Source organism: Pholis gunnellus, assembly GCF_910591455.1.
Source record: "Pholis gunnellus genome assembly, chromosome: 4".
In the NCBI taxonomy this organism is placed as follows: domain Eukaryota; kingdom Metazoa; phylum Chordata; class Actinopteri; order Perciformes; family Pholidae; genus Pholis; species Pholis gunnellus.
The window spans coordinates 9773789-9784970 of record NC_136530.1 but is presented as its reverse complement, the minus strand read 5'-3'; the positions used below and the strand labels follow the sequence as shown (position 1 = coordinate 9784970).

Genomic DNA, 11182 nt, shown 5'->3' with positions numbered 1-11182 from the left:
ATATTTGGCTGGTAGCTTGTTATTACCAATGCACAGAATTCTAATGATGCCGATTTGGGCTATACACTCAAACAGCTGAGCAGTATTCTTCTTTTCTTTTCTTTTTTTAAACATGACATTTATTTTTTAAAGTAGAGATGCACTTCAGCCTGAAAATGCTCTGAAACAAACAAAAAAACAAAATCCATCCAAACCTCCATTGTGACAGGCGGCTCTCTCTGATCTTGGATGCACATTACACACACGACCAGAAACAATGACTGAAATTTTTTAGCACAGAAATTCTCAGGCAACGTTTCCAGCAGTGCGGGTAACAGAAAAGCTGTAACAAAACAAAACAACAATCCTGTGAAGAGAAACGAAAAGTTATTGTTTTGTATGTCAACAACACGGGCCTGTGAGTGTGCGTCATTAGTAGGCCTTATACACGTTTGAGCGTGCTCCTCACTGCAAACACACACAATGATCCTTCAGCTCACAACTGCAAGCAAATATTGATTCATGAGCTCAAACTCGTTTGATATGTTAAGAGTATTAATTTGACTCATCGCCAGCGTGCCTCGGTATCAGTCAGCAGACGCAACAGGTGTCAAAAGAACACGCATCCTAAGGAACAGCGCGGCTTGTTAAGTGTTTGCAGAACTGCAAAACCGAACAGTATGTGTTCACAGGTAACTGAACTCACCTGTCCTCCATTCATTCAAGTGGCGCGAGAGGGATGAACCATTGCTGCTGCAGGTATTCACCGAGTCAGTGAGATTGACTCTGAGGACCGAGTGTGTTTTCCGTGTCTCACCTGGCAGGTAAAAAAGCTGACTGCAGCTGTCTATCAACTGCAGCACGCCGTGTTGAGACACGAAGACACGCCCACTTATATTGGAGAGAGAGAGAGAGAGAGAGAGAGAGAGAGAGAGAGAGACCCAATCACTCTCTACTTACTGGATGTTTCCGTCCATCCAGGTTAAGTGTATTAAAATGTAAATCCTACACGGAGAGGAAACTAAAAGCTCCACACTCTTTGATATGATTCTGTAAAAGGAAAAAGTGCCAGTCATTTAAATCCGACGCATTGCATGCAGGTTCTTTTTCTCTTCGCTCTATCTCTTGAAGCCTGAGGGCCTGAGGGCGCACCTTCAGGAAAAACCGGTGGAGGGAGTCACAGAGGTAGTTTGTCAGACACTCAGGTGATCCAACCCTCAACAGAGAAAAAGCTAAGCTCTGTCTTTATCAGTTATAGATACAAATACGAAATGTAAATCAAGAAAATAAAAGACATTAAGTTGTTTAAACACTACATTGTCGGTATTAATCTGAGCACTTTATACACCAATACTCTTAAGTATTAATCCTACACAGACAGAATTGCATCAGTGGAGTTGTGCCACACCTTCAGCCAGACACTGCTCCTAGATAAATACATCTATCCACGTATATCCACTTGTATCATAGTCTAACATGACTCTATAATGCATTTAATACAGATCACTTGATATGAGGTAGCCCTGTATAGTATCAAACTGTGTGAAATATGACTATGTAGCCATATATGCATAAGGTCATCTCATCTATTCATGTTTTTTTAATTCACCCTGGCTAAAAACGTCCATTTCAAGAATGGCACTCTCGCAGCCCGTGAGAAGAGTCTGCCATATTTTAAAGGTTAAAATGGAGCCGCAAATGACATCTCCTGAATGCTGGCATGTGAACAAAAGCGCACATTCTCATCGTGGGGTGTAAAAAGTGAGGCAGGCCGTTGGGCCTGAGGCGCTCCGTGCTGTGCCCGATGCAGGAATGACACCGGACTGGTTTGGAGCAGCACCACGGCCCATCTTTGCAGGGAGTCACCCTCGAATGCATGCCAAGGCAATTCTCCGGTGCTTTGTTTTAGCTTGCACAAAAGGACAAACTATTACCGGATTTATTTTAGGATATTGATCCACTGGTAGAGTTACTTAAGAGCAGAAGCCCATAGAAACATCTTAAGAGACTGAGTATAAGAAATACAATAGAACATATTTGTTTTTGCTTCTAGACAAAGCACTGATATATAAATATTACACTGACTTTTAATTACAGAGTTTAATTCTAATCACTTTAAAGGTGTACAAACTGGTATTTCAGACATCTTGAGGACAGCAGTTTGTTTGGCTTTCAGTCGACTACAAGTTGCACAGGTAGGCCTTTTTCACAAGACATTTTGACATGGTCGCAGAAGGAAAAAGCACAGGTCTAAATAATAAAATAAGAAGTCCATTAAGCTGCTTCAGTTTCAGGATCCTGGTATTGTGCATGCTGGCTCACTGTCAAGACTTACTGGAACACTTGAATAGGACAGAGCCATTGTATTAACACATGTGCTTTTCGTCCCAATGTCAAGTCACAATGTCTGCTCTGAAAAAGGCCTGTTGGGAAGCCTGGTTAATCTTCTGAATGACTTTACAATAGGCGGCATGTTTCAACGTTTTGGCTGAGCAGTTGTCATGTACCTTACTAGTTTGACACAAATAACTTTTGGAAGGATTTGAAAAATGTCATGTTTTTCATAGAGTGCCAAATGAGGACCTCAGCCCCGAATCCTCCTGTTCTTTGGAATAAGTGCCGTAAAATAAAGAATCTCTCTGGAGTTAGAAGGCATTGCTTCCCTGATCTTAGAAGACCCCAAGGAGTCCGGCTCCACTAGAGCAATATCACTGTTTATAATGTACATGTTGTCTCTTATACATCCTCCATCCACTAGAGGCAGCCCTGAGTGCTCTGCTGCTGCCGAGTAGCACTCCAGTTGCGGGGAGAAGAAGAAATCCTGAACCATCTTTGATTTTACATGTTGCACTCAGACTTTTGGAATCTTCAGCCTTATTCACCTCAAACCATCTTTTTCTGTTAAACTTCACCGAGAAAATTGCCTAGCCTTTGGTGAGATTGTATTTTCAATATTCTTCTGGTTTCAAAACATGGACCCAAGCTATTGCTTAGCAATGCAATTCTGTTGAAATGAAAATGAGCAACATATGTGTCCTTTGTAGTCAACTTGAATACAAAATCCTGAAGTAAGAATGAGTCAAAGCCTCTCTAAGACCTCTTGTTTGAGTCACTTGGTTAAACATTGATTCATTGACTTTGTGTTTAGTATTGCAGTATTGCAAATATATCACATATACTACATGCATATATTATTTGTGTGAAGCATTTTATAGGTGTACGGGAATGACTGGGATCAAAACTATGCGACTATTGACTCTGAAGTCAGCCACAGGATTGTATCACAGGTGTGTCAGGTGTCCTCAGTGTCACCTGCTCCTGCCGTTTCTCGTGCTCAGCGGGGCCACTAGATGGCACATATACATATGTATATGATCCCTCTTCACCAGCACTTTGCAAGCTGAGAAACTGTGCATGGGCTTTACTCATGGAGGGCTTTGCTTTATCAGCGTTTGATCAGCATGTTGATTTCCTTTATAATGTTGTAGCATCAGTAGTTTTTGGCTGTAGGCCCTTTGAGAAATATTTTTTAAACATTATAGGAAGGCACATGACTTTACCCTACTTTCGATTCTGTACCATCTACTTGCGGGAACTCAACATAATACATATTTGTGTGTAATTAACTCCAGGGACTTGCTGCTATATTCCCAGAACTGAGATTGTAACTCCTCCCCAATGTCTGCTTCCTTCTTTTGTGTGGTGACACGGTGCATTAGCCAGCACCTACAGGAAGCCGTGCTACTGTCAACAGAAATCCTCCAAAAAGTCAGACAGTGAGAAGGAATGGATCTCCAACCTTTTCCCCTGTGACGGGAAAAGCCATTTTAACAGTGAACTATGATGATAACCTCACAGAGTGCTGCAGGGTTGACATCTTTTTGTTGGCCAACCCTTGAAGTCATCATCACACTGGTTCCCTTGACAGAAAGCCAAAAGCATTTTTCCATTGGATTTTGGATTGTTGCAGAAAATAAACTCTGTGGTAAACACAAACTTACACGTTTTTGTTCAGCAAGATATTCATTCAGGAATGAACACCACTTTCAGGATTTTGGAAGCAGAAGTAACAAACGTTAGGCTACACTAACCACACCCTGGTTGCATGAGGGTGTGTATACACAACCTAATAAACAAACTCAGTGACTGTGCTGAACGTGCTGATTTATTTCCGGGTTTTAGGACTTATTCCTGAACTGGTGTTGAGTTTACACTGAACTCTTCAAAGCTGCATCGCTTATCTATGTTTTGGACAGAGTCATTCTCGCATGCTGTAAATAATCAAATCGGTTTTATTTGTTACCAGGAGCAGATCACACACAACTGACAGTTAAGCTGTGTAACAAGTCATGCTCCAATTCCCAGAAGGTCAAGTGTGTCTGTGTGTCAGGTGTGTGTTTTGTCTTCCTGTCATGCTGATAGATGTGATAGAAGATGATTGAATATGTAACCTAAGAGGGGAAACTAGTTTAGTTTAGTCACAACGTTCACAGCTCAGTGCATAAAAATAAAGCCTAAAAGATTTTGTTTTACATCTGCTGCTTATAATCTTGCTCCTGTTTTATTGATAGTAATGTTGTCACCCCAATACACGGTAGTACCACAGCATAAAACCAGGCACTGGCCACAAAGCTTGAATAGAAAACCATTAAGAGTTTACAACTGATCTCCGAGGACTTTAGTTTCCTGAGAAAAATAACCTCAATGTGCCTTTTTTAAGCACCACATTTGCACCTTCTGGCCATTTCGTATTTCATATCCACATAAACGCCCAGACGTGTATTTGTTAGAGGAAACAATCTCCGCCTGCTGAAGTTGATAAAGACTGGTATAACTGCCTCTTTCTTTGTTTTGAATACAATTCATGGAATGTTTTTGTTTAAGTATTATACATTTTTCTCATTTCCCCTCAGTGACATTGAGTTAGTTTATATAAAAATGTAAGCACTTAAATGTGTTCATAATGTCGTCTTAGCTCTTTGCATTGGCTTAAGTTTCTCCTCTTACATCAGTTTGCAGAGTAGAGCGCGTAACAAGAGTCTGTACTTAGACACAGTAGTACGTTGAGCTAAATGCTAACATCAGCATGCTAACATGTTCATAATGACTATGCTAGCAAGATCACGTGAAGCAGGAGCAATGTTCACCATGATCACCACCTAAGTTTTAGCATATTAGCATGGTAGCATTTGCTATTTAGCGCTAACTACAAAGTGCAGGTATTCATAGTATTAAACGAATCATAATATTGACCAGGTGATGAAGCTAGATGAAGCGTCAGGGGATCATCGAGTTACTATTTCATCAACTCTCATGACAATCCATCCAATAGTTGTTGTGATATTTCAGTCCCGTCATCATTTTTAGATCATACAACTAGCATGTTCCCTGATAATTGCAACTCTTACTCTTACAAACAGATTACTATCAGAAGTGGGTTGTGACACTTGTATCTGTCACATTGTGTGACAGATACAAGTGTTTGTATCTTAATTTAACTTTGGCTGCAAATTACCAAACATGTAATGCCCACAACACGATGGGTCCGGATTAACCACAGCAGTGTCCTTGATAAGTATTGTTCATACATTATTTTAGCACTAAACAGATGTTTGCAGTTGTTTAGATGATGCCTTGCGACTGTATCACAAAGTCCAAAATAGTCAGAGTTTTTTCTAATTCATCTGGCTTGACCAAGACTGTTCTCACAAAGCGGGTTATCCCTGTTCACTGTGACTTTTCACTTAAACTAGCACAGTTGCGTGAATGAGGAAGTGTTTGTAGCAAACAAGTGCATTCAGAAATCCCATGCCACATCAACAGATCAGTTAACACTATTGACCATATTCAACATAAGATATTAGATAACACATTGGTCTTTGAGGTGAAATCAAGTTATTTCAGTGAAAAGAAATGTCGTGATTCAGTGGGGTAAATGGTGTAATTGCGCGCATACAGAATGTAAAAAGAAGGTATTCAGTCATGAGCAGCAGTGCATTGGTAACAAGAAAGTGTTCAAATCTAGTGCACCTAACTGAGTTCTGTGTGTTCCTCCGGAGCCTAAGTGAGTTTCTGGCCAAACAAGTTTGGTGAACTGGCATGACTCTAAATTGCCCGTAGGTGTGAGTGTTTGTGGGCTGTGACAGATTGGCGGTTCCCTTTTCCCCAATGTGAGCTGGTATAAGCTGTGTTATCACCAGCGGCCCTTACAGTCCGGGGCCGGCTAAGAGTAGTGAGCGAGGGGTCAGCAGGCACTCAATGGCTCTATGAAGAAAGTGTTTTGAGAAAGTGTGAGTCACTGCCTTCAACGTTTTTACTGGAAGCAGTAGCGAAGACATGAAAGCAGTTTTGAACAATAGGTAAAATGTCAAGGATTGGCATACAACACAGAAAACGATAAAAAAAACAATTATGATTATTAATATTTTATTTTGACAAAGAAAACTAAATAAAGGCATAGACTTAGTGATCAAATTAGTTACATTTTATGGCAGGAAAAAAAATAGAGTAGTGAAAAAGTGAAGAAAAGTCATCATAGGAAGTAATAAATATAAACATATAAATAGAGTCACCAAGAGTAAACGTAAAAAGAGTGAGAGGTTGTACTAGACAGCTACTATAATGGTTAGTCCGGTTAAATAAAAGCTCAATCAACAAAACAACTAAAAACCTACAAGTACTGCAACATGTATTTGTGGATTAGCCTGTTAACATTTGTTTATTCACAGATCTGACTAAATGGTGAAGATATCAGTTAAACATGGAACTGTGTAGCTGTTGCTACAGAAAGTTCAACTGAAACAGAGGTGACAGAATATTATGAACTTGTTGTATCAGGCTGTTTCAGTATCACAGTTAAATGAAAACCACAGCACACACCAGCACCTGCTACACATGTTAATCAGCATATAGATTACAAATCATTTCACCATCATCATTGTACTATTCTCACAAAGTCCTCCATGGATGTGAGTCAGTGGTTACACATGCAGGGAAGGGTACAGCTGATTTACAAACACCCTGCTGTTGGAGCACATGGAGGAGGACAGATCGCCCGGCACATATTTTCTTTAAGTTGACCTATAGTCCTCTGGTGCAGAGCATACTGTAAAAGGAAGTCTGTTTCTACTCAGACAGAGGCCAAGTGGTTTGATAACTCTTTTTATGGTGTATTATAGCAACTTTAACTGTTGATGGATGGATATCACCGGGAAATTAGTACTCTTCTCCTGATATTGTCACGGCCGTGCTATGCGGTCGTCAAACATGCAGCAGGAATTCCCTGGAAATAAAGTTTGAACCGAGCGGCCCTTTAAAGTGATATTAAACAATGGCTGTGAAAAAAAGAAAAAAAAGAATCTAGTGCCTGGCAAGGAAGGCTACATTATGACTTGCTTTTGGCAAATTCAGAAGGGAGCTGTGTCTTTAATTGCCGTATGCGATGTTTTGATTTAGGCTTTTTTTTCAGGAAAGGGTGGAAACTGATCCAATCTAACAGACAAATACAGTGTTTACAAACTGGCATCCCTGTAACCAAATATGGTCAAATAATTTGGTAATTTGGGTCAAATGAAGACATAAACACAAGCTCTATTACTTATGTTTTTGTCACGTGTTGTTTTTTCTGTTGTTGTTACTGACATGTACATTAAACTCAAGAAGTAATGACTCTTGTTGCATGAAGCTGAAGTGAGTTATTTGACATTACTGTGCACACACTAGCCTTGCAATCCAAGCTTACTCCTCATGGTCACCAACAGACAACCCGCTTAGTTCAGATGCCCGCTATTGAAAAAGGAATACAAATGTGTAAAAAATGTTTTTCTTCAGTTGTAATACTATTGTGAGGATTAACATTACATTGCATCACAAGTGTTGCTTCTTGGCTCCAGTAAACTGTATCTAACTGAAGTTGAATCATGTCTCATGGGAATCGTGGAAGTGTCAGCTCGTCACTTTAGTTCATTTGTGTGCAAATCATATATTTGCATGTTCTTAAAATTCAGATTTGGAGTGACTTTGATGTTGATTTTACATTTTGTATGTGTTGTATGTATTTGATAGTAGTGTGGACTGTATCAATGCTATCTTTACATCAGGGACCACAATGGAAATAAGTCTTGGAATTAATTGTGTCATGTTTTACAAATGTGTGACCTGGAGTCCTCTGTTGTAGCTCTTATTGTGACAAATAAACTAATGCAACATAATCTTACAGACCTAGTTTTTTTTCCTTCTTTAAAAAATAAGTATTTACCGTAATTTATTTACTGGACTGATAAGACAGAAGAAGAAAAAAACTCTTCCCATCATCCACTGCAGTTGGAGTAAATACCTCACATGCGTCACGCGCCTTGGACTTTAAATAGAGGTTGCAGAGAAGCGCGCGTATAACGGTCTGCAAGGCTACGAGGAGGCATCAAGAAGGAAATTAACTTTTGGCGACCTCTCATCGCTGAGAGATTTTTGTCTCTGCTAAGTTTCCAAACAAGTTCTCGGACCTTTTAATTTGATTTCTCAACTCTTCCCGCTCTGCTGTTATCTGGATACGATGGCCAGCTCGGGACTGCAGCTCCTCGGTTTCTTCCTCTCACTGGTCGGTCTCGCCGCCACTGTCGGCGCTACTTTGATGGTCGAATGGAAGAAGCAGTACCAGGGCAAGACTTACCGCGTCTTCGAGGGCTTGTGGATGAGCTGCAGTGGCAACGTGAGAACAACCTGTGAATTTCACCAGTACCTCCTCAAGCTGCCAAGTAAGTTTTTTTTTTTAGTTTTTTTATCGCATCTGCATCTCCTCTAAAAACCAGACGCTGCTCGTTGAGATACCTTCCACTGTCAAGAAGCTACTATAATTAGACAGAAGTGCGTCTTTGTTGTACAAGCTCTTTGGATTGACTTCATGGCATGTCTGATATGCATACAGGGAAGAAGTTAGGTACTGGCAATTCCCTAGTATGTTTTGTAGAAGTGTTCTCTTTATTTCAGCTTTATTTTCTTTTGTGTTGTTGACAAAGTCTAAAGGTTAAGCCTAGTTCAGACCAAACCAGGAAAAAGACTACAACTATAATACATTTATTTACAGAAAGAAGCAATATGAGTAATATGCAATGTCTTATAGAAAGCAGAGATCAGACTGTATCAATGAGAGTTTTGCTGTTTAAATGTACCAACGTTCCCACTTCTGCTCCTCTAGCTGAGGTCCAGGCTACCAGGGCCGTGATGCTGCTCAGCATCTTCCTCTCCACTGTGGCGCTGTTGGTGTCCACAGTGGGAATGAAGTGCACCCGCTTCATGGACGGCAAAGCTGAGAGCAAATCCACAACAGCTATGGTCGGAGGAATCATGTTCATGGTTGCAGGTGTGTTCAGCGGCAGCAGAACCTGACAGGCGTTCACAGTCACTCAGACTGGATAATATGTCAAATATAATGTGCTAATAATGTTCCAATTCATCCCATTTTTTTTTTATTCAACCTTTATTTAACTAGGAATGCCTCACTAAGATCTCAGTTTTCTCTTGGCCAAAATAGGCAGCAGTAACAGAGTTACAGGCAAACAACACAATAAGATAACACAGAAATATACCCCACAAGACAAGAACTAAACAGTTAAGCAATTGTGAATAACATTTCTAATACAATCATGTAAAAGATTACATCCCATAAACAACCTTAATGCAAACTAAGATTATTTAAAAACAACCCAAGGGCCTTTTGAAACCATAAGACCAGGCCAAAACAGCAACTTAATGAGACTATTAAGCATCGGCAGCCAGACGAGAGAGAGCACCCAGTTTCTGCAGCAATATGGGCAGAAATGTCATCAGCACATTAGTGCAGGGAAAACTGAGCTCCTATATTAGGTCAGTCTAAAGATATGGCCTTAATCTTTTCATAATTCAAACCATGAAATTCTATGACTAAAAGGAAAATAGTGGATCATATTGAGCAGTCATAAAGGAAGATCCTCTTACATCTATCCTTCATCTGTGATGTCTGCAGTTGTTTTTTCACCATTAAAAATATTCAATCAGTCCCTAAAAATAGGAAAGAAACCTTAGTAAAAGCAGTAAAAGATTAGCAGCATTTAAAACTATATATAAACAATATGATGTTTTCTTTGTTCAGGTTTATTGACCCTCATCATAACCTCCTGGTACGTCAAGATGATTGTTCAGATCTTCAATGAATCTAATCGCCTGCAGAGGTACACCCACACACACACACACACACACACACAGAAAAACACACGCACACACAGTTGATTCTGTACATAGTTGTGCATCTAAATGCGTGTGTTTTTCTCTGCAGCTTGGAGTTCGGTAATGCCGTGTTTGTCAGCTGGGCTGGCGGCCTCCTCACTATGGCTGGCGGTGCTTTCCTGAGCTGTCGGAGATGCTCGCGGTCCGAGTCCACCGTGTCCATCAGCTCCAACCACCTTTTCTCCACCACCCACCCAAAGTCCAACTACGTTTAGTGGAGGAGAGCAGTGGAGAGGCTTTGACACAGTCGGCGCTGAATTTACCAACAGGAGCAGGTTGTGTTACGATGACGACAAACTGTAGGATTATAAATACTACCTGCTGAACATCAAGTTAGTAACCAGGATCAGGATTACACACAAGATCAAGCTGTTTGTTCTGACTTTCAATCCCATTTTATACAGTAGCTTGAATTCTTCTGTTTCAGCACACTTGTTTGGTTGTTACTTAGATGTTGTCAGTCATTTTTTTTCCATTGAAAGAATTAAAAGTAAGGATTACATTTTTAATTTATTAAAACAAATACAAATATCATATAAAGTAATCAATATGCTGCAGGAATGAGTCCTAAAACCCTGAAAAATCCCATTGGTTTTGTTTCGAGGTAACCAGTGCGATGCTAACAAAAATACGTCATCGCTGCAGCACTCGGTTCTTCCAGGGCTATATTCCTGAACTTTGTCAGCCTGTTTGTGTGATTATGAATTCACCAAGTTCCTCGTCACAACTACGAATGAAGAACACTTGTTTCAATAGTTTGCAGTGTAAAACCGACGTTTTGACACTTGGTGGAAAGATTTATTTTAAGGTGTACATTGCTGTACAATTCGTTCCACTTCAGTTTCACACTGGTGTTAATATAGATGTGGTTGTGCGATGTTTTTCATGTTGTCTTGTCGTATTTTCATCTAATGTTGTTGCTGTTATGTTATGTAGCACCTTC

At 40.1% G+C, this 11182-nt stretch overlaps 1 protein-coding gene across 1 annotated transcript; it reads left to right on the top strand.

Moving 5' to 3' along the window:
* Window positions 1-8527: 8527 nt before the first annotated feature.
* LOC306695286 (claudin-19) lies at window positions 8528-11182 on the top strand. Its single transcript, XM_079158496.1, has 4 exons — window positions 8528-8732; window positions 9173-9337; window positions 10106-10184; window positions 10289-11182. The coding sequence occupies exons 1-4, from the start codon at window positions 8531-8533 to the stop codon at window positions 10452-10454; spliced, it is 612 nt and encodes a 203-aa protein (XP_079014622.1). The 5' UTR covers window positions 8528-8530; the 3' UTR covers window positions 10455-11182.